General features: G+C 36.2%; 2 protein-coding genes across 2 annotated transcripts in view; one reads left to right on the top strand and one right to left on the bottom strand.

Annotated features, from left to right (window-relative positions):
- Positions 1-4: 4 nt before the first annotated feature.
- SLC7A9 (solute carrier family 7 member 9) lies at positions 5-13787 on the bottom strand. The gene is made up of 13 exons (XM_010308496.2): positions 12826-13787; positions 11578-11703; positions 10262-10409; positions 9058-9300; positions 8337-8462; positions 7915-8014; positions 6242-6286; positions 5775-5898; positions 3942-4045; positions 3191-3287; positions 2234-2383; positions 1460-1634; positions 5-537 (listed from the first exon to the last, which is right to left on the bottom strand). The coding sequence occupies exons 2-13, from the start codon at positions 11680-11682 to the stop codon at positions 473-475; spliced, it is 1482 nt and encodes a 493-aa protein (XP_010306798.1). The 5' UTR covers positions 11683-11703; positions 12826-13787; the 3' UTR covers positions 5-472.
- Positions 13788-14219: 432 nt separating this feature from the next.
- Positions 14220-23355, top strand: part of LOC104630050 (E3 ubiquitin-protein ligase RNF182) — a 29536-nt gene continuing 20400 nt past the window's right edge. The window contains exon 1 of the mRNA XM_075765429.1: positions 14220-14315. The gene's annotated coding sequence lies outside the window, so the exon portion shown is untranslated. The remainder of the gene's footprint in view (positions 14316-23355) is intronic.

The raw sequence follows: 23355 nt of genomic DNA, 5'->3' as shown, positions 1-23355 counted from the left end.
TTACTTGATTCCCACTTCCTCAGTCTTTAATTTTTTCGATAGCCAGAGTTTGGTCTGAGAAACTGAGAATGGAGTTAGTCTGATTTTACGCTATTTCTGTCCTTTCTGTGTGGCCTGCTGAATGTGATGCTTCATTCTTTCGGCAGTGTTATCAAAAGCATCATGACAGCGTTGCTTCTAAGTTTTGCCATCTTCATAATTGAAAAGTTCCACTTGTTTATTTTGATTTGAGTAATTTTAATGCCGAAAACAAGATACCGTAGCATATTGGCAAACAAAACAACTCTGCTGGACACTAATCTGGCTCAGAAATCTTTTATATATTTAACAATTTTCAAGTACTAAAGTGTTGCAAAAATAATACACCAGTATGAACATAACAATTTAGAAAGTATAAATGTGTGCCAAACTAAATTGAATCTCCTTCAACCAGTATAGCACTTGAAAAACAACTTGGTACATACAAAATACTTTATTCAGTAACTTCCTCTGCTGGAACAACTTCCAAAAGCATCTGAAGGTGCATAGTGATGGGCTCTGTGGGGAAAGTAAGTTGTTAGAGGCTTTATAAGAGAACAGTATTTCTCTTCAAACTTGGACTATTTTTCTAAGTGAGAAAATTATCATCGTGTGGTTGTCTGTCTCTTCTGTATTCATATCTCAAACTCTAAAAAATAAGGTATGGGGAATAAAAACAATCTTAAGATCCAAGCTGCAGCATTCCAGGCTTTCTAAACTTGCTCTTAGTAGAGTACAATGTTTCTAATTGCATAATTACATAATATTTAATAATCCTGGGGGGCAGGAGAGACAGATGATGGATTTTTTTTTAATGTCTACAGAACAGCTATTTCTGTCCTTTTTAGCTGATTCCACCTTTCCTTTTAGAAATGTCTGTGTATCCTGTTTTCCCTGAGATAATTGCAGAGTTTCTCTTGAGACTGGAAAATATAAATGGTCACACTGGGTTCTTGCAGCTTTCACACTGTTCAGCAGCACTGTGGTTATTTTTGGTCTTTAGTTATAGTAAAGTTGTTAACCTGAGCTAAAAGCACAGTATTTTGTGGTGTAAGAATGTATGTCTGCTAATTTTTAGTTAATGGCTAAAGCAATGTTTGGAAATACGGACAATCAAAAAATTAACTTTACAGATAAAATAGTTCTGTTCATTTTAAGTCATTTACCTTGTGCTACTACAGTGATGTACTGCTTCTTTGTGAATTGAGTTTTGCTTTTCCTGAAGCTAGACATCACTTTTTTCACAGGAAGGAGTAAAATACAATCTTTAATAAAGTTCACTATATGCCCCTCACTGTATGTCTGGAAAATTGCCTCCCTCCAGACTCTGCTCATGTGATTTAGATGGGATGGACCATATAATGAGCTTCATTACAGTAATTAATCTAAAGCTTAGCAATGTTCTGTTAAATTTGAAGCTGGCTGGCTGAGGTATACTTACTTGATATTTTTTGGGGCCAGTTGAATTTAAAATGAACAAAAAGTACATAAACTATAAGTCCACTGAGTATAAATAAAACACAGTACAAATAGGCTAATTCAGGTGCACTGATGATTGGTGCCAATACCAGTAAAATGGAGACTAATGTCACTATGACTGGAATGATGATGGGTATCTGCAAGACACAAAGCACAAAATTACTTATTCTTTTGCTGTTCTTAGAGAAGCTGCATGTGTGAAAGAAGAGTATTTTAATTGTCTTGTGCAGTTCTTTCTTTTAAAATTTCTGGAATTAGATGAGGCAATTGAAAGTGTAACAATATGGATAGGGAAAACTGCTAAATCATTCATTGAGATCTCTTTGTGTATATTGTAAATACCTATATGTATGAAATCTCTTTGTATTGCAGTGTAAAAGCTTGCGTTTTAATGAATCTGGGACCTGACTCCAGTGCAATGACCTGGGGTCTTATTTCGGGTACTCTTTCAGTGGTGGTCTGCTGACTGCAGTTTCCCATCTCTGAAAATCTGGCTTGTGCCTGTGCAAGTAAAAATAAACCTTGTGTAATCTTTTCCCAGTCCTTAGGAGCTTTGTCCTAGTCCAAAAAAACTACAAATAAACGGCTAGGTTTCAGGTAAGGGGGGAGGGGAACACCAATCAAACAAGGAGGAGTCTGCCTGAGGTGGTTGTTTGAAAATCCAAATATTTAGGATGAGTTTGTGTTTCAGTATTTATGGGAGTGGAGGAAAAGCCATACTGACTGCTGAACTTACCCTGATTGGTCTCTTGAGTTCCTTTCTTGTAAACCTCATAACAATGAGTGCCAGTACAGTTAAACCATAAAATATCCAGACTGCGAAACTAAAATAATTTATGAGTGTGTCAATGTCACCAGGGATAATATAAATAATAGCAATGGCCCCCTAAAAATGAAAACAAAAATTAGAGTAGTCTATTATAAAAGAAGGCTGAATTTTACTTATATGTCAGTATGGGTGTATGTTTACAGTGTTCAACTGTGATTTGTGAATGCTTAAACATGTCGGTGTATTGCAGCACCTTTAAAGATAACATCTGCATTCTGCCAACGTGTTTATTTTAGTGTGCAATCTTAATTCCATTTTAAGTCAAAAGACTTAAAATTTGTATGAGTTAATCTGGTTTTTTGATTGTGTGTCTTGGAGAAAGCCAAGATACGAAATATATTTTTAGGTTACTAAAGTTACTGGGAGTCCACAGAGCAATTGCATTTTGAATTTATCTTGTTTTACCTTGAAGATAAATGGGTAAAATATATAAAAAATAACAAGATATTCTAGATTTATTTTAAAATATTCTACTGAATAGAATTCTTTTTAGTGAGATGTAAATACATTCTTACAGGGAGGAAAGAGGGTAGTGATAGCTTTCTTTCAGGCATCCTGTAAAATAAAGGATTTACCTAATAATTTGTTGTTGGGGGGGGGGGGGGGGAGTTGTTTGCCTTTTTGTGGTTTTTTAATTTGTTTTTAAGAATACACAGCATGAAGACATCATGATTTTAAAATGCAGTTCTGGAATGAAACTTCAAATTGAGAAGTTGGGTTTGTATAGCTTTTTTTTCTAATAGGTATTTAGCAGTTTTCTTGTCTAGTCAAAGATGTGTGTCAAGCTGCTGGTAAATTGTGAAAGCATGTGTTACAGGAGAATTTTTGTTGATAACTTTTTCTGTACTTAGAATATATACTTACGTAAAATATGATGGCAGGTGCTGGTGTTAAACGCTTAACACTAATGTAAGATAGCACCTTTAGCATGTGCCCTTCACGACCTGCAACATAAACAAGTCTGACAAAACAAAAGGCAATCTAGTTAGTGTGGCACCTAGGCTTCAAGTGGCATTTTTTTAACTATCATTCATTTTCAGATTTGTCTTATTGTGTGGCTACATTTGACTATAATTTTGTCAGTATTTCCTTTGATATGCAACGGGGCTTAAGGGATATTGTAGTTGACTGAAATAAGGGAAATAACCAGTAATAAAGCAGTGAACTTGAAACTAATTCTGAACCAGTATTGAAGTAGTGAACTTGAAACTAATTTCAGAATCATTAGTTTGCACACTTAATTTGCATTGAACAACTGATTGGAAGGAATAGCTTCTCTTTCCAATTTGTTGTCATTACTGGTGTAGTCACATTCTTACTGGCTTTTTTTAGTTGTGTAATTCTTAGCTTTACACTTGATGAGAGGTGAAAAAAACTTTTGTACTATACCTGCTTTGAATTAAGAATAAGAGACCTTTCTTCTAATTTTTCAAACTTGCATAGCCACTGCTTTTTGATAATTAATATAGCTAGATTTGCAGGTACTTTTAATTACATTTTGTACATTTGGATCAGAAGAATGTCTGTGTATGTGTATGTAGATACATAACTATATATATAAATTGTTCCATCCTTCAAAAATTTTCATTGTAAGATCTTTAGAATGAAAGCTTACCTGCCTGCAGTAAAACAGGTCCCATTGGCAGATCCAATTGTAGAAAAGGCCACAAAGAGAGGAACTATCCAAGAGGCTGGATAAAGGACTCTATCTCCAAATGTCTGGGATATGGGATTAAAATGAATCATTTTTGTCATTTTAACTGCCATTTGGTATATTCAGTAATGTTGGAGTCTCTTTAAAAGTACAGTAGAAAGGGTATCTAAGGTACGTTACCAATAAAAACATATTTTGTGTAGTTATTAAAGAATGCTTTGCTAAATGAATACCCAGATTAATATATGAACCACTCTATAAAGAGTGGAATATTGCTGTGGTGTTTGAGATGCAATATCTGTAGGAAACATTGCGAGACATGTAAAAAAAAATACAGAAATTCTGTTAAAGGCACTTGGTTTGGACATGTGTCTGCAAAGCAAAAAGAGCATTGCAGCAGAGCACCAGCATACGCAACCTGGCTTCAACCTATATAGAAGGAAGAACACTAGTAGCGACAGCATAACAACCTAGGCCTTACGGGTGAAGAGGTAAAGGACAAACTTGGTAAGGCCTCTGACTACGCTTCAGTTCTTATGTGCGCGCTGGTATGTCAGTTGTTACCACAGGATGGATTAGATCTGTTGGAGGTATGTTGATCTGCAGTAAATGAATTTGAATTGAAACTTTTTTGACAGGTTTGGGGGTTTTAATTGGGAGGTGATTAACTTTTTTTAAAAAGAGAGTTCTGGGTTTGCGTAAGTGTAACATCAGTGTCATTTACTGGTCCAGTGGTAGGACAGTCATCGGTGCTAAGCAGGAAGTCTGCTTACATAGAACTCTGTGCAGCGCGCTCCTCCCTAGTGCTGATAGCTGTGCTGTCTCTGTACTGCTCAGTGGCCATTCTCAGATGATTTTGTTAATTTAGTCTGAGTTTAGTGCCAGCTGATGTGTGGTGTTCAAGATTGTAAGTTTAGTGGTATACTGAAGAGTACTAGTTCTTAAGATATAACTATATGTATTGCTGTATCTCTTGGTGCAAACAAGATGCTGAAATGCACTGAAGTTCTAAGTTTTTAAAAGATTATTTTTTTTACATTTTTAAGTATTTCTGCATTAGTGTTTTTTCTTCAGCATGTGCTACGCTGCATTTTGCATGCATATCACATACTGTTTGTTTTCCCAAAAAACTCACATTAGAAAAAATTGCATGACCTCTCAACAGTTGTTTGAGAGAGATGTCCCACAGAAAATGTACCGAGTGGAACTGAAGGGACAGATGTGTGTGGTAAGATTTTTTAGAAGTTTATTTAATCATTCATTTTTTCTGTAATATTATGTCTTTCAATAATGTAAAAAGGATATTTCTTAGCTTTGTTACAAAAATCAAGAATAACAAAGCGAATTATGGACTACTTGCTGTTATCTCCAGAACAACTAACTGATCTACTGTCATTTTGCATGTGCTTATTTCTTGGAAATACTGGAAACACTGAAAGGGGCAAAGCAGCAGTCAGATGTTATTTTTCCTTCCACCTTTTTGGTGCTTAATGAAAACAGTCAACCTCTGAGCTGCAGTGTTTACAAAACATTAACTGAAGACTGCATTACTATTGCTTCCTTCTTTTTTCTTTTTTTTTTCCTTGGGATATGACAGAACTATATGACATTACTGAAATAAACTTTAGATTAAGAAATGACAGTAGATAATGGAAAAAAGGTGACACTGACAACTTAGAAATTAATTGTATTTTAAGAAAAATTACGGGTTCCTTTTTGCTTGTGTTACTGCTGAAGGTACTTTAATGCACACAGCCTTCTTCAGATGCTCTATTACAAAATAAAGTGGCTTACCACAGCAACTGCCTGGGACTGCAGGAGTTCTGTTGAAGTCATTACGGTGAAATATGAAATGTTTATCAGAACGTAACAAACTGTAACCAAGGGGATTCCAATAATTATAGATAGCGGTAGATTTCTAAAGAATGCAAAAGTAAGACTCCATCAGCATTGCTGTATCACTGGTAGAGTTGTCATAGTAAACTGTGGATTCTTACTTTTCCCCATATATATGTTTTTAGGTGTATTTACATTTCTTTATTGTAGAGCCATGGAAATCAGGATTTTAATAAAGGAAAAATACAACTTTATGCAAATTTATGAAGTCTGTAATAGATGCTAATTAGCTCTTGTCTGTTAGTGCTCAAACCTTGAATAACCATTGCTTTTAAAGCCAAACTAAAAATACATGTCTGCTTCTACAAAAATATTAAGTGTTTGATTTCTGTCATTAGAAACACTGATTTCTGACATAGCATTACCTGTAAGGATTTTTAAGTTCTTCTGTGATGTAATTGAGTTGATTCCTGGAAGGAAAAACATTGATACAATGTTATTAGCAGTCGGGTCTTGAAATACTAATATATTATAGTCAGAGGTTATTGCTTGTGTTACTGGTTTTTTACTTTCTTTTCCTCCATTTTCTTTGCCTCCTCACAGTTTTAGAAATATATCAGATTTTGAAATGAGGTTGTCTTGATTCTTGGATACAATATCCCAGAATAATAAAAATGTGGCAGACATTTATCTCGGATTGACAAGATCGGCTTTGAACTTCAAGGTTTGCAATGTCTGAGTGTCTTCAAATAAAAGTGCAAGCATACCCATTGCAAGGACTGAAGCAAGTCTGCTAATGTTTCACAATTGTTCTGTGAGTCATATTGTCTAGAAAAGTAGCATAAAAACCTTTTTAAGGATTACACCTATCAGAATTATAACTTCCAAATACTCATTTTTGCTAGAGCACATAGGCCAGATTGAATCAAGATTTTTACTCATCCACTCCTGAAAATGTGAGGAGTTGGCATTTACAGTTCAACAGGCAATTTTTCCAATGTCTGTTCCTGGTGGTCACATACTGAAATAGTTGTTTAGGTACCAGCTTCTCTACCCCCTTAAAAAAAAAATCAAGGTGAGTGTCTGACTTAGCAGACTTACATGTCTGAGTTGAGACACTAAAGCTTGGAAATAGAACTTGAAAGTGTAATCCGTTTAAATATAAATTCAGTTCTAAGCATCTAAATGGGACTTGCTTTCTTGCAAGTTAATATTTATAATTATTAATTCCTTCCAAAATATGGATCTATATGCAAATGTTTACAGTTTGAACATTTAAGAATAGTATTAATGGATCAGACATTGATCTTAGATTTGTGCCAACAGAGCCCTAGACCAACTGACATTCCCTTTAGTTTCAGAAAATAAAATGTGTAAACTCTTTTCTGGACTGTGGTAGAGATTAAGTTAAATATTCCTGACAGCAAATAAGTTTATTCTTGTGCAAATAATTCTGGAAAGCACTCTTTTAGTATTAAATATAAATGCTGTATGTACAACATACGTGTAAACCTAAATCCATCCATGTTTGTGATTATTTTCAAATGTGTTTTCTTAAATCTAACATGGTAGATGATAATGGATAAACAGATACAGAGATTTAAAACTGAAGGCTTCTCATGGAAGATGACTTCAATGTCTTTACATTATTTCCAAATGAAACTGAGTAAGAAAAATTTGAAAGTTGAACCTTACAGATTCTGGCAGCGTGGGTTTTGTATTGGTTTATTATGTCCTCCTGTACATATCAAACACCACTACATATTTCATAAGAAAGGGGATTTGATGGAGTAATCTGTAGGGGCTCTAGGAAGGCTATTTTGCCTATCATTTCTTTCCCTTATAAATAGTAACTTGAGGATTGGAAAGGGGCTGGGGGGGCAGTTTGAGGTGGTTTGTTGGTTTTCTTTTTTTTTTTTGTCAATTTTTTTTTTTTTTTAACCAAACCGATGTTCTTTTTCCAGAATTCATTAAGAGATTCTTAATAACAAGTCAGATGTTAACTTTTTCAGATTATATCTTTGAGCTCTACAGGGAGAGAGTAAGCCAGTTAAAGCCTGTTAAACTGTACCTGTTAACACTAGTAAAGATACCTTACCATCCATCATACGCCCAGAGTCCATTATAAAATGCCAGACTGATAGAGCTAACAGAAACTTTACTGTCCTTGAAAGAATCTTTGAAGTTTTCAGTTTTTCCTGCAAATAAGATGTAGATTACTGATCAGTGTTGAAATTAATTCTTTTAATCCCCACCAGATAAAGAAACATTCCAACATCTGTTTCATCTTTGAAACATCTCACTGTTAATTCATACCAATTTTTATGAAGTGATCTGTAGCGTTGCATTTCCCACCCACCCCCCCTCTCTGAAAGAAAGTACGACAGTTCTTGGGAGACTTGGAACTAAACCACTGAATAGAGCGCGCCTTATTGTTGTGCCACTTCCGTCAGTGGGAAATTTTTAAATGGCCGTAGCAGAAGCTAAAGTAATTTTTGCAAGTAAAGTATGTTTAATTACCTTGTGCAAGGAGAACAATTCCACTTACAATAATGATTGTGACAATGATCATTTTAGCAGCTGTGAGAAAATTCTGGAGATAACTTCCCAGCTTCACACTCAGTGAATTCACTATTGTAATTACCACTAAAAGAAAAAAATCATATTTCTGCATTAAATTTGTCAGAACTGAAAAAAAGTTGCCTCTTAAAGCTTTTTCCCTCCCCCCTTATTTAGTGTACTGCTTTTTACTCCCACTGTTTGTATTATTCATATAGGTTGTTAACATACTCTTTGGATAACTCTTAATAGTGAGGAAAAAGTTTTCTGAATTAGATTTTGATAGTATCTTTAACAAAAAAAAAAAGTGAAGTTGCACAGCATTCTGATAAATACAGAAATAGTATCCCCGCACTTAATTTTTCTTCCTTTTCTGCTGGAGATAAGCCTTTGTTCCACAGCTGTATTTATCTTAGTAAAGCATAAAAGAAACAGACTAGGAACAACTAGGAACCATTTTTAAGCCTATCCTTTTTATATGTTGTTGAATTGGTTATTGTGGGAAGGACTTGCTGTGTGCTGTCCCCCAAACTCTTCTGTTGCTTTCAGCGTAGGGTCGCTTCTGATGTCTTTATTATTAACCTAATGAAGTCTTGCTGTGCTGAAATGCATTCGTTGATGGAGCTGAATGGAAATTGCTACACAACATGGATCTACTCCCTTAAAAAGGTATGAGTCTTACCAATGGCAGCTGCTGCAAGACACTTGATGACAACTGGGGGTGGATCGCAACCCGGATAAAAAGGAGCTGATGCGTATTCTGCAAAGCTGAGGCAAATGATTGCAAATGAACTGGGTTTTGTGACAAGTAAGCTTGTCCATGAAAATAAAAATGCTGGAATCGGGCCAAATGCCTCCATAAGGTAAGGATATTCTCCCCCGGATTTTGTGATCATTGTACCAAGCTCAGCAAAACAAAGTGCACCTGAATAACAAGAAAAGCACTTAGTGGTTGTTTAGTTCATGCACTTCTTAAAGTATGACTGGCTAGAACAGATTATCACTTTTTAGTAGGTAGCAAAGTGAAGGAAATAGATATATACAATGCATCATTACTCTCTTCATGTTCCTGTACATTTTACTGTATATCCAAAACAAGATTTTAATTGCTTGTGAGCAATTAGGAAAAAAAGAATATACTGCAACTATTAAGTTACAGTCCAGACTTTACTGCTATTGGTGTTTAAGACTTGAGCAAATAACGTACAAACATTCTGACCTCATATTAGATTTCTGTTTCAGAAACTAACACTATAAAAAGCATCTAATAACTGCACTGGGTGACCTACCTTTTGGAAACTTGGAAAAAAATAGACTCGCTGCACAATTTTGAAGTAAAATGTCTACTGAGCTCAGCTTAAAAGTACAGTTCTACTTCTAGATTTATTGTTGCAGCTGGCATCTGTGTAAAGTTTTTTGTATATACCGTGTACCTGATACAATGCCCAAAGAATTCCTTTTTGGCTTTCTACTTGAAATATTTTGAGGTGCTTAGTGCTAAATCTTCAGGTTATAGAATATTAGATTTACACAATTACACAAGTAAAAAAAATAGCAGATGCACGTAGCTCGCCACCATTAAATTTCATGTTTTGCCTGTGATTTAAGTAGAAAAGTATTCTCTATTACACTTAGTGGATGAAGTAAGTAAAACTAAAACTTGCTTTCAAAATGAACTGAAAACGTGCTTTACAATTTTTAAAACCTAATTTATCTTTTATAAACATTTTAATTGTTTTTTTGCCTGAGTACTGCTACGCTCATCTCAGGATATGATTGATTTTGGTCTAGATGCTATTAGCTCATTTTTGAACTGACAGTAGTACGAAGAAATAATAGATACAAAGATTTAAGCAAAGATTCAAATTCTTTGTTGACTCATTTACCTAATGTTGCGAGAATTCCACAGGCTGCCCAGATGGTTAAACAAGGACCCACAGCTCCAACGTTGGCAAGTACTGATTTTGGAGAAACAAAGATACCCGAGCCAATAATTGTACCAACAATCATACAGATTCCACTGATGAGGCCCACCTTGAAATAAAAGGAGACACTTTGGTAATTTCTAATAATTCAGGAGTTATTTTTTGGTATAATACGCTTGTTGTTACTAACTTTTTTCCCCACCTTTCAACATATAGCTTCTACTAAGTAACGTTAAACTATGTGAAGTTTCTCTTTTCTTTCCAAGATGCATACACACCCTGTGGCGTACTCCTCCTGTTTCCAAAGTAAGTTATTTGGAGTTTGCCTGTGTATTTGCTTTATTAAACTGTCCTTTGGATTATGTGGGTCTCAAATCTAACCTTGTACAGGTAAACATTTCCTTTCCATTCTTTGATTAACTTTAAAGTTATTTTATAAGCACTTGAGAAATTCTGAATTTTCTAAGCTTCAAAAATTTGCTTTCTTGGATGGAGTCCATGTATTTTTCTTTCAGTAGGTTTTGGGGTTTTTTTTCCTCTGCTTGCTTCAGGTATTTGTGCACAGGAATTATCTTGATACTGCTAGGTGGTGAAAGATCACCTTCTCCTGACTTTGTAGTAACCTGTGTGTTCCATGAAACTATTAAAACATGAGGCGCCTCCTGCTAGAAAAATAGTGGCATAGGCTACTTAAACTTTCCTGTTAGTTATGGCTAGTCTAATAACATCAATATTTTGCCAGTCTTGGCACCAAACTAAAACCACAAAGAGAATCTTTTTCTGTATTACTTAAAGAGGAATTCCACTCCCTCCTGAGAGCAAGTAGCACATCTATTTTCTAAAGCATCTGTAATTTTCTGGAGGAGACATTCACTTGTCCTTCTGAACCAGTGGCTATTTTATGGCCATAAACACTAACAAACTTTCAGAAGTGATGAGCTGAACAACCCACTTCAGCCTCTGTGAAGTACATTTGGAAAGAAACAGTAAAGTTTATGAAGTGTCTCACTTGATCAACTTTGAAGTTATCAGATATAAAAATAATTCAAAGACTTAATACATATCTCTTTAATTGTGTTTATATCAGAGCTATTTAATAATTAGCACTTTCCTAAAATGTAAACCAACCACACTCTCAAGGTATTACATCACTGCTGAATTGGGACACAAATGCATTTTTTTGTATGATAATGCATGTGCACAGGTACCCCCTTCCTGCCTCCCTCTGCCAGCCCTCATATGCACACAGACTGAAGGGGGAAAAGAAAAAGTTTTGCCTGTTTTTGTAGGTTCATCGTTTGGGGTTCATGACTCTGAATGGACTGTCCATCTTCTTTTCTGTTGTCCTCTCCTCTTCTTTTCCTCAAGGTTTCTTCACCCATTTGGTTTACTTGTTGAAATCTCTAGGGAAATAAAAACAAAATATCAGTCTAGCATATTCCTGTTTGCTTCAGTTTTGCTGATATGGGTCCAAAAAAGTGTAGTTAAATACTGCTAGAAAACATAAGTACACACACTTGCTCACAGGCAAAGGACTTCCACCTACTTCACCTCATCCATCTGACTTGCTGTGGATTTTCCTCATACCCACCTTGCAGTGAATCTCTTTGTATCTTCTGCCTCAGGTTACATTCAGTTGCGAGATGTTCTTACTGGAACAATCTAGGTTTTATAGCTAGTCCCTCCTTTGAATTCCTCCAGAGGTCCAGACAGATTTAGTCTTTCTCCCAAAAGCTAGTCTGTTATCTAGGAGACCTTCTTTCTGATCTTCGGTAAATTAGGCCTTGTCCCAATTTCTTGGAGATGCAAGTATCTGCTAAACCGAGTATTGTCTCCTGTAATTGTCTAATTAGCAGCTCTCTGCCTCAAAGAGTTATCAGTCTTCTCTGTGTTGCCTCAGGGTGAATGTCCTACTGAACACTTTGTTCTGTTTAGAATTAGAATGTGAACAGTTTATTTTCTAATTTAAATTTAGACTTGGGATTGGTTTTGTGAGGATCTTGCTTGTTTCCCATAGCACTGGGATAGAATACAACCTGAGGTAGTGAAGGAAATTGATTGGTCAGGCTAGGTCCTGATTCTTAAAAGCTGATTCAGTTAAAAGTCTCCTCTCTCCTCAGACATAATTACTAGAATCTGAATGTTGAAGATCATTTTGCAGTTACACAGACAGTAATTCAGGAGTGCGTCATGTTTAGGCAACTTAGCTAGTATCCAGTAATTCCTGGCTACAGAAACTGTAGCGTTTTAAAATGACAGATCAGCTATCTCAGTACTGCTGGTCTTCAGAAATATTTGTGCTATAAAGACATCCGGTTTATGTTTTGAATTAAAGATTTTTTTTAAAAGAAATCATTATGAATCCGACTTTGAAGATTAAACCTACAATAGAAAATTGCCCACAAAAGGAATGCAGGGCTTGGGTCACTGAATTTTTATTACAGCTTTGTGCCCAGCTTCTCTTTAAAGTCTTGTATTCAGAATGATTTAATCATCGTCTTTTAGCAATTCATACTTTCACTTACCTTATTTATTTATATTTGTTTGGTGTTAATCAGGCTCCAGGAATCTTTGTATAGTGTATTTCTATTTCTCCCGTTAGATTTACCAGCCAGTTAGACAGCAAGATATGTCCATGTCTGAAATCAGAATACGCAGAAGCAGCAGCAGCTTAAGTACAGAGGTTATAAAAGGTAATCATTAAACCCATTCTCAGCCAAGAAGCTTTGAGATAGGAACCACAGGTAAACCAATAGTCCAATTAGTTTATCTTTAAAAAAAAAAAAAAAAGTCTTTGTTCCATTCGTGAGAATGTTTGTCCAGTACCTAAGTAGTATATTACATAGTGAGAGTGAACCATAATTTAAAGAGTCTATTTTGATGATTTTATATCAAGCACTTTCTAATTTAAAAATACTTTGGAAAGGTAACCTTGAAGTAATTGTCATATTATCAGTGCATTAAAAACATCTGTCCAGATGTTAGCTGCATCCTATAAAAATATTTGATATTTTTTATTTTGAGAAGACAGAAGAGTGTGAGCAGAAATCTTTCCTTTGTTTTTCATTAACCTGAAGGCAGCTGAGCAGGCAGCTTGTGTTCCCTTCACTTGCAGTTCCAATTAATTTTTCATTTTTTGTAAATGTTTAAAAATCTTGCTTTAGTGAAAAATGCCATTCTCTATTTCTGCAGTTGGATATCCAGGAAAAAGGTATTGTTATGCTGAGTGCAGAAATAAGGTAGCTTCTTTCATTCCTGCTAATCATCCCTAAATTATTTGCAAAAAACCCTTAATTGTGTTTCTCTTCATTGTTTTTGGCAATGCAGTCCTATGCCTCCTTTCTGTAAGACATCCAAACCAGTAAGTCCTGATCAACCTGCTCTGACTTCAGCTGACTCTTTTTCAATATACATCTACTGGTAAAAGCTGAAAGATGTACTGGTATTAGTCACTGACGTTAAGATTGTTATCTTGTTAAGATAATGCCTCATGAACAATAGTAGTACAGGATTGGAAATAAGGTCAAAGGGTTGGACCTAAGTATCAACAAAACTGTGTCCTGCCATGATTTGACAGTTGTTTTTCTTTTCTTTTCTTTTTTTCTTTTTTTTTTTTTTTAAAACCTTCTGTTTAAGCATGCAGGCTTGATCAACAGGAATTCCTGTCTTTTGTAATGTTGATGTAAATCTGTGACTAAAAATGTACTCTAACAAAATGTGAAGCAGACTTACATTGGTTTATATTTGCCATGTTTTGTGATGGTTGAGCCAGGCTGTGCTGTGAATGTCTTTCTCCAAGACCGAGATTGCAAAGTTACGTCAGTACTGAAAACAAAACCAAAGGTGTATTTTTTATTCTTTTTACACACTGTCTTACTCTTTTCTTTTTGTTTTTCTTGTTTAATTCTCACAGAAATAGGGTTAAGCTTCAAGAGAAGCTCTTCCATCTTAACTAACTTCTTATTCAAAAATTACCACCTGACCAATGGTCAGACAAAAGTTCTTCTTCCTACAGGTAAAAAGAATAAAGAGTGTTAAAATTATAGTCTTACTACAAGCACATGAAAAGCCAGATATCATCAACTTATTCTGCATCTTTTACAAGGACTTTAAAGTATTTTTCATGGTAATTGTGATGTAGGAATAAGTAAAATAATGTTTTTATATCCATCAATTGCAGATGCCTCATTCGGGATCAGCTATTATGTAATGCACTTCTATGTTCTCTATAGCTGATAATTTCAAAATTAAGATTTGTAATCTTATCATTCCTATGGTTTTCCTGAAATGCCACAGAGACTATTGAAATAGCTAATGTGAGGGAAAAAAAAAGTGTGTGTGTGGGAGAATTATATCATGGGGCTAACTTTGTCCCTCAAAACAAAGTAGACACACTTTTCACATCATCTCTACCCTGGAATTTCCAAACCAACTAAAAAAAAGGTGGGGGGGAGAAAACTTTGATGAAAAGATAATGGAGTGTGTCGTCTTTTATTCCATGTTAAGTAAAGTTTTGCTTAGGAATTTTTTTAGATTTAGTGTAGGTAATCTTTGAATTTTTTGTGCTGATGTATGTTCTGCATGTCCTGTGATGTTTTCAGCTGTCATTTGTGTCTGCATCAGATCTATACTCTATTTCCCCAGATACAATACAGGCAACGTTGAAAATATGTTGTTTGAGTTTTTGCCTAAGCCACCAGTTTCTTTAGCCAACTTGGAATGTGTATTTGGAGAGTTCCCATCTGTTCAATAGGTGTTTTAATCTCTGCCAGTGGCTTGACCTTAACTAGCCTGTGTTTCCTTATAAAAATGGAAAACTATCTTCATTTATTGTGTAGTTTTGGTTTAGGGGTTAATCTTCTTGGGATGCTATAAACTTGTTAAAGGATTTGCAGTTTTACCAGCAATCCTTCTTTTCCTCAGCCACTTAAGGAAAAAGTAAACATTGAGTTCAAGGATTCTACTGTTATTCTCTTCATGCACAAGAGAAATGGCACTTTTACAGCCATGGGAAAAGACTCCTTCCCTCTCAAATATATACATAGATGAAGAGATCAAGGAGTTCAAATTCCAAGGGGCTGCAGAAGCAAACTCTGTGGGCTGGTCCTGTCTAAACAGTGTAGTTTGAACCTTTTCAAATGCTATTTACCAATTAAATCGTAAAAAGTAATTTTCAACTTTAATTCGGGAAATAGCAAGGGCACAGCGTATAAATATACCTTTTATTATCATTAGTCACTAATAATAAAGGTTAATGTTTCTTAGAGTTGGTATTTATTGCTTGCAGTAATGCACATGTTCTGCTTTGATACTTAAGCAAATGGTAAGGATCATTCTAACCTGCAGATTTTACTTGTAGCTTAGCAGTATCTCAGAATGGGTACTTTCCATTCTAACCTTGCTACTTAAGTCACTTAATTTTAATTAGAGGACCCGTCTGTTTACTTGCACTTGCTCTTCTTTGAATCCTGTTACTAGCAGACGTGCTGTAAGAAGTGATCTCACTACTGTCATTCTTAAATGCATTTTAATGTTTTTCTGAGTAATTGCAGGCATGCTGCAAGCGGAATATAGGAAAACAGTCTTTTTTTTTTAATAGCTGTGTTGGTGCAGGGTTATGCTACTAGATTGCAAGATCTTTGCATCTTGTGGGAGTCAACAGGAAAGACCAGATGAGTATGTGGTTCTTAATGCCCATAGTATACATGTTTTTTTAAATACCTGCAGTTTTTCCCTACTTATTTCTTGGTTAGTGTAGTTGGCTTTGCCCCTGTGACAGATAAGGCTGTTGAAAAGATCTTCAGGTTTGCTAAAGGTTTTGCACTAGAACTGCCTGAATAGTGCACGGTTTTTAGTAAGACAAAGATTTTCTTTTTTTTTTTGTATTATGGTTTTTAAGCACAGCTGTTCAGAGACTCTTCATAAACTTGTAAATGCTAGGTATGTCATTCTGTCCAAAAAAATCACAAAAAATCAAGGAGTCTCTTCTCACGGTTATTCTAAAGGAACTTTGGCCTCTGAAGAAAATTAGCTTGACTAGATCAAGTTAGTTTTTTCAGAGTATTCAGCAGCCAAAGCTTTTAAGTGTTTCACAGCCTGCTTGGAATTAGTGATTTCCCTAATACACAGCCAGCTCCTCTCCTTTTTCTATTTAAGGAACGAGCACCTTGCTCCAATCTCCTGTTCAAGTCCAAAATTCAGGTTGCGTTCCACTGGTGTTTCATCAAGGAGGGATTACTGGCTAACATTGGCTTTGGCAGAGGGCATCTTTCACGTGCCCATTTCCAGCTGAGAAAGAAAGCAGGGAATACTGAAGCACTCCATAGAGCTTATGATGCTCTGTGCTACATACTTTTGAAGTCTTGGTTTAATTTTACATTTATCAAACCCAAACATTTGATATGTAAAACAACTTTTAAGTACTACAGTATGATATCTTCAGATATCATATCTGAATGTGTGTGCACATATAGATATGTTGAAGTTAATTCAGTACAGGAAAAAAATTCAGAGCTAAAAAAATCTGGAGAACTTAGAGAGAAACCATGTTTTAAAAGGTAAAGAAGCCTTGAAAGTGCATCTGCTCTTCTAGATTCAAGCTATAGAATTTTTACCACATTTATGTTGTATGTGCATAGTAGGATGAGTGCTGAGAGCTTTCCTAAAAGGAAGAGCTATGCCTGGTCAGCCACAGATTTGCAGTTGCAGAGGGAAAGTTCTTAGAACTCCTGATGTGTGTGCCAGTATAATGGCATGAATTTTTCATGGTGAAAAATCTTAGGAGGCTCTCTCTTCCAAGCTGTTGGAGAGCAATGTTCTGGCTAGAAAGAAAACAGCTATCTGGCTTAAAAATAGAGGAAGGGAAAAAGAAAACAGCTGGGTTTAAATGACTTCTAAATGGGTCAGAAATTCCTTTATATTGTAGATAAATTACAGCACCCTTTCTGGTAATCATTACAAAAACACACTGAAATATCTGTGTCTTCTGTCTTATCTCAATGATAAGCATTTCAGAGAATCCGTGACCAACTTCTATAGATGATACTTCTCTCAGCTGAAATTTTCTAATGGGCTAGAATGGCCCTCGGTTCACAGAACATTAGGGCATACTTATCTTAATGTGTCTGTTCAGGGTCAGAATCTCCCTGGTATTTACACAACAACTGAAGCACAGAGTAGGAGATGCTCCGCTCTGGCAACAGAGTAAGAAGTAATGCCGATGTATTTTAACAGTAGTTCGAATATGCATTGGAACTACCAAGGTTTCCTCCACACTCTCCAGTGGTTTGTTTTGGTTTTGGAAAGGTGGTGGCTTTTCCATTCATAATAATATTAATTAATCCAAATGTTTTTCTAGGGAAAATCATGTTCAGTTGCTATGGACAGAATATGCTTTGTAAATCCAGCAATGAAACTTTAATGTGACTACAGTTCCACAAATTCTGAATTGTTTTCCTAGTTTACTGATAGGAGCTGAACAACGCTCTGTGTTTGTATGTTGTTTTGTGAAAGGAAGCTGAAACTACTTCATTGGTTCCGTTTCCAGCTAGAAGATCCTATAAACGGAAGGAAGGTGCAGCATATCAGGATCAGTATACTCTGTCAGCAGCGCTTGAGGTCAGACAGTAAGTTGCTAATATCAGGTCGGTAATGGAAAAAGATACATGGGCATGGGGAAAGTTTCTGTAGTAGAATAAACCAGCCAAATAATTTATTTAATATAGTATCTATGAGACAAGGCAAAGTGACATGATTACAAAATCTCAGTAAGTTCTGGGGGGTTTAGGTACCGCTTTCTTCAATACCTGAGTACTAACCAAGCTCATTTACTTGATTATGCAAAAATCCAACACATTCACATTTGAGCGTGTTTGGAACTTGTTTCTAAATACAGGGTGATGATTTACTCGGAACAGGATAGTGAATTCTTCATTTCAGCACTTTAAAGATGCATAAAAGTTGTTACCTGTGCAAATAGGAAGAGTATTCTCTTTGTTTTCTTGTAGTACTATAGTGCCTAGCAGTAATAGCTATGATGCTGGACTAAAAGGAGTAAGTTGCAGTTAGCATGAACGTATCAGTAATTCTGTCAAAATAAACTGGTTTTATTTCTCAAAGTAATAAGCCAAGTGGATAGTGAAGAAACAGTGGGGAAAAAAATTGTGTGTGTATATATATAAATTTTGGAAGGGCTTTTATTGGTGACTGTCATTATATTCTCACCAGCAAACTGTGGAGGGAAGGTCTAGAAATATATATTTTTTTTAAAAATAATGTAATAGAGTAGGTGAAGACCTAATTGAAAAACTTGGGCGGAAAGCAGCAGTGGCTCACTGTCAGGCTGGGAAAAGGTTTGTTCTGCAGGAGTGTCCTGGGTCTGTTCTGTTCAGTGTTGTGTTTATCTTGCAGCTGACAGAAAATGCTCTGAACGCACAAATTAGTGAACAGTACAAAATAGGGAGGATGCTGTAATAGAGTGAGCTGGTGAACTGCTGGAACATATTGCCCAAAGAAGTTAGGAGAACTTCTTCGTTACACACTTCTAATGACAGATGAAACCAGCATCTGCCAGTAGTGGCCCAGTAAATCCTCCTATAAGGGTGTTTTCCAGTCATCCTAGGCTTTCTGTAGTGTGCTGGGAACTACACCAACCATGGGAGAGAAATGGGAACAAATATCCCAGCTTCATAAAAGCTAGAATCATGAAAAGCTTTCATGGTTGCTTAATTATTGTGTATACAAAACATCTTGAAAGCCTTGAATTCATGCTTGTGAACGTTGAGCAGGATTTGCAGTACCTGCTTTGGTATGTGCAAAGTGATTTCTATGCAAATCATGCCAGCTGGAGAGAAAGAGACCTTTGCTGTCCGTTTGATTGCTGCAGGAGGTACAGCCTTTGAAGGTTTACAATACCCATATAATATCCGCAGGGTACGTGGTAGTACTTTGGAGTTTAGGAAACGAGTTCTACGCAAATATGTGTGACAGAAGCTCTGCAGCCTCTGTCAGCTTCAGGACTTTGTATTTCTTAAGGCAGTTGTTTTACAGTTCAGATTGCGCCTTTGGTACTCTTTCCCAATGCTATTTTCTTCCATGAACTTCATCCCATTACTTAGAGTGGCTTGGTTCAAAGGTTACTTGAAGTAATTTATTTCCATCCTTGATGTTAACAGAAATGTGAAGAATGATTACAAGTTTTGTTTCTTCTCTAGTTTTCACACACTAGTTAGAGAAGAAATCTGTAACTGTGTTTCTCAGAGGCTCCCTCCAAAGATGAACCTGCAGTAAATGTTGCCAGATGAGCTTTCTTGTGGCTTAGTGCTACTGCAGTTTTGTAGGTAGTAGCAAGGAGTGGAAACAATTAAACTGGGCAATGGCTAGTATTGTGTATTATTTGGGCTAGGGAGTTAAAAAAAAAAAAATACTGTAGTGGGGGAAGTCATCTTTCACTTTGCAGGTGCTAGTGGAAGGATTTCACCATGTGTCAGCTGGTGCCTGATAAATGTAAATGCAAAAGCAGCAGCCGGCAGGTCCTGTGTTACATGGTGAGCACTTCTTCTCTAAGTAAAAGCCCAACATCCCTTGCAACCAAAAAAATCTTCAAAATTTGCAAAGGTGGTAAGATCGTACAAGATCAGCTACTATCTTAATACTGTAACCCTTGTTCATTTTTCATGCTTTTTTATGCTCTCATTTTTTACAGCATTACTGTGTTTAGATGCTGTTCATATCTTCTAAGCATATCCTGTTGTAAGGAGAAGCTCAGTATACTGGAAGCTGATGGCTTTGGTCTTAAAGACCACTTAGTTATTTATGACCATTGCCATAATAATCTCCATTCATAAGGATCGCAGATTTCGCGAGGGCAACTTCTCTGAAAATTAAAGCTTTTTATATAAAGTCTGAAAAAGAGATTAATTCCTACTATTTCTGAAAATGTTTGTGGTTACCATTCATGTATCTTAAAGTAGGGTGACAGCAATCCCTCAGCAAGAGGAGAGTCCTCTGATGGCTTTGACATAGTTGTACAGTTCATAAAAATACAGTTTTCTCCTGATTTGTTATCTTATCACCCAAGTAGTTCAACATCATAATAAATGTTTGTTTCCCTTTGATAGGGACATGCAGGTTTATTTTGAACGGGTAGGAGTTTCTTTAGTTGCTCTTGGCTTTTGTATCAGGGAAAAGTATTTGCAATGTTGATAAAAAGGCTGCCTCTGATTCCTGGCAAATGCAGTGCTGTGAAGTACATTGTTGTTTACCGAAGGTTTCTCTGACAAATGTGGGTGTTAAGTTGGCCTTTTGAAACATATCACCTGTAAATTGTGATGTGCTAATGCAGAATTGTTTATACTGGCTATATAAGGAAGCTCTAGTTCTTGTGTCTGTGCCAAAAGTTCTAGTTAGAACTAGTTCTGTAGGCTTACAGAGCTATCCCTAGTACACTGCTAAAATGCAGGGTACAAGAATCAATTTTCAACCATTTTTTGTAGTGCTGTCTTGATTCCCTGTCCTTTTGACTGCATTATTTTAGATTATATAGGGTAACAAAATTTTTCATACCAAAATCTGAGAAATAAGTGTTTGTGCTTCTGCTCGGAACTGCAAGATGATTAAAATCGTATGGCTAGTGGGGAGGAGAACTAGTAAGTATGAAATAGTGTTCAGAATGCTTGCATGTATGTGTATGCAAAACAATTACCACAGTGAAGATGGAAAAATTCGGATAGACCCATCATTGTAGCGAAAGTGATACCCTCTTCATCTTTGATCTTCAGACCACAATTAGTCCTTAGTGAAACACATAGACTGACTTACATGGGACTGTGTGACACCATTCTCTTATAACAACGTGATCCTGTTTTAAAGGAAAGAACACGTACCAGCAACTTGTCCTGTTTGCTTCCAACTTGTGTAGCACCTCTCTTTCCTGTCCTCCTGTTGAGTGCTGCAGAAGCACAAGATGATGATGATGGTGGGGAAGAATCACTCTCCTCTGAAGCACAAGGTAGCACCGTGGTTGAGCTGGGCTTTGAATGTGGCTGTAAAAGGAGAAGGAAAGGAAGCTGTATATGACAGCTGAAGTAAAGCAGTGTAACGCTGCCTAGCCTAGTCAGTTCTCATTAAGTCCTTGGTGCTGTTCCTGAGAACTGCCCATCGCTCCTTCCCTTAACTACTATTTCACGCTATGATGAGGTGCATCTATTTCTTTAGCCTTGTCTGTCTGATACCCTTCACTTAATCCGTCCGTTTTTCCTGCTTCTTGGATAACATCAAATGAGTTTCAGAAACACTGTGTCAGCCTCTTACTTGACTAGAGCATAATTTAAAGTATGTAAGATGCCTGTTCGGGAAAGTCTAGTCTATAATTCACTGACTATGTTGTTACTGTGTTAAAATGTTGTTTCATTGGCAGTGCAGCTTTATGAAATTAATGCGTAATGAGAAATTAATACCAGAGGAGAATGTTGTCTGTTCATTCCAAAAAGATGGATCTTATAGTTGTGTGACAGCTTGTATTTGGTATTAATAAACAAAAACAAGTTTTCAATTTTTCCACATTCTAACCTAATTCTAACTTTAACCCATTTAAAACTCATTTTTTTTTTTTAGTTCAGATAGAACCAAAGTAGCCTGTAACTTGTTTTAGTTACCTGACTTGAATCAGAGTTCCTTCCGCTGGATAAACACTCGTGTTCTATGACAGTACATAGAAAAAAGTATATTCCAAGTATTTTCAGTCTGTGAAATAAAAGGTCTCTCTATTGAACAGTTAAGTTCAGCCCATCTGTCTGGCTATGTTGTTAAGTGTGGTGGTTACACCACATCTTTCTGTGGTTCATGATGGGTTTGTTTGCCTAATACAAGTTGTAATACAGTGTAACATACAACTGTGTGTATAGGCCTGTTAACCCGAGGAAGGCTGAAGGACCTCTTTTCCCAGCAGCAGAAAGCAGCAGTTTTACTGGACAGGCAGATGCGTATTAACTGCAGAGAGTTCTGGTAGCTATAGGGATGAGGGGCTTTCTGGGCAGCTGTCGCAGTTCCCAAGCGTGCCCAAAACTCCCATCAGGGAGCCGTGGGTATAAGCCAGCTGAGGTGCAGCTTCAGTTGCCCGCAGCTAATGCCTTAGCGAAGCTCCTGAACTGCCTCATCCATGGGCTGGGCAGAGGGTACTGGGCTTGGAAAGCCTGAGGAGCCAGTGGGAGCAATGGGGTTGGTTTTGGTTTTTTCCCACTAGCATGTAATTGCACGTAATTTTATCTGTTACAGTAAGTTGTAGAAGTGTTCAATGCTTCTTACCCGTGCTTGGTGCTGGCGTCAGCAGTAGCATCCTCCTTGGGTGGCAGCTGACTTCAATATCGTGTGCATATGTTCGGGGGGGATATATGTTATGAATTAAAAATGCATGTAATTCTTAAAGATAAGCATACTGATTAACTCCCCATAGCGAGTCCTTGTGGAGTCTGGTTATCAAATAATGCAGTTAAATGCTCCTTAATTGCACCTCCTACACTTACCTCAATTTTCAACATTCTGAAGCTGGAAAGAGTCAGTAACTGCCAAAATATACAAAATGCCTCTAATTGAGTTGGTTTCTAGCAGTTCATTCTGGTTTTCTGGTTTTTGTTTTTGTTTTTTTTTTTTTTTTCCAGTGCTCAAAGAAAATTATTTTGCTTTTAACTGCTGCTTAAGCTCTTTATTTCTTTTAGCTAGCTTTTAAGACATTGGATTTTTGTTTGATTATTTTAAGTAGTGGTATTTAGGCAATCTTAGCTCTTAACATTATCAACTTAGTAACTTCAGTGGGATTTTCCTGGGTTTTTTTACTTTAGTGTTTAAATGTTGTGTTTTATTAAAAAATATTTGGAATTCATTTAAAAGAATATGTCTGTAATGCCTGTCTTTATGTTTTTTCTAATCCTAAAATGAGTGGTCTGCAATAAACATTTTCATGTACTTTTTGTACATAAAACATACTAAAACCAAGTGTTTAAATGCAAGATGAAAAATATCTGTAAGGGAAAACCAATTCTTTTAGCTGTTCATGAAGT

Source organism: Balearica regulorum, chromosome 13 (assembly GCF_011004875.1).
Source record: "Balearica regulorum gibbericeps isolate bBalReg1 chromosome 13, bBalReg1.pri, whole genome shotgun sequence".
Classification (NCBI taxonomy): Eukaryota; Metazoa; Chordata; class Aves; order Gruiformes; family Gruidae; genus Balearica; species Balearica regulorum.
The sequence above is the reverse complement of the archived record's forward strand: the minus strand, read 5'-3'. Positions and strand labels throughout refer to the sequence as shown.

What these genes read in the sequence shown, in the direction of transcription:
- SLC7A9 (XM_010308496.2), bottom strand. Translation starts at nt 11,682, where the DNA reads ATGGGTGAAGAAACCTTGAGGAAAAGAAGAGGAGAGGACAACAGAAAA. An exon ending in CACCTGCCATCATATTTTAC is followed by an intron (nt 2,384 to 3,190) that starts GTAAGTATATAT and finishes TTTCATTTTTAG; the next exon opens with GGGGCCATTGCTATTATTTA. An exon ending in CTGGCCCCAAAAAATATCAA is followed by an intron (nt 538 to 1,459) that starts GTAAGTATACCT and finishes CTTTCCCCACAG; the next exon opens with AGCCCATCACTATGCACCTT.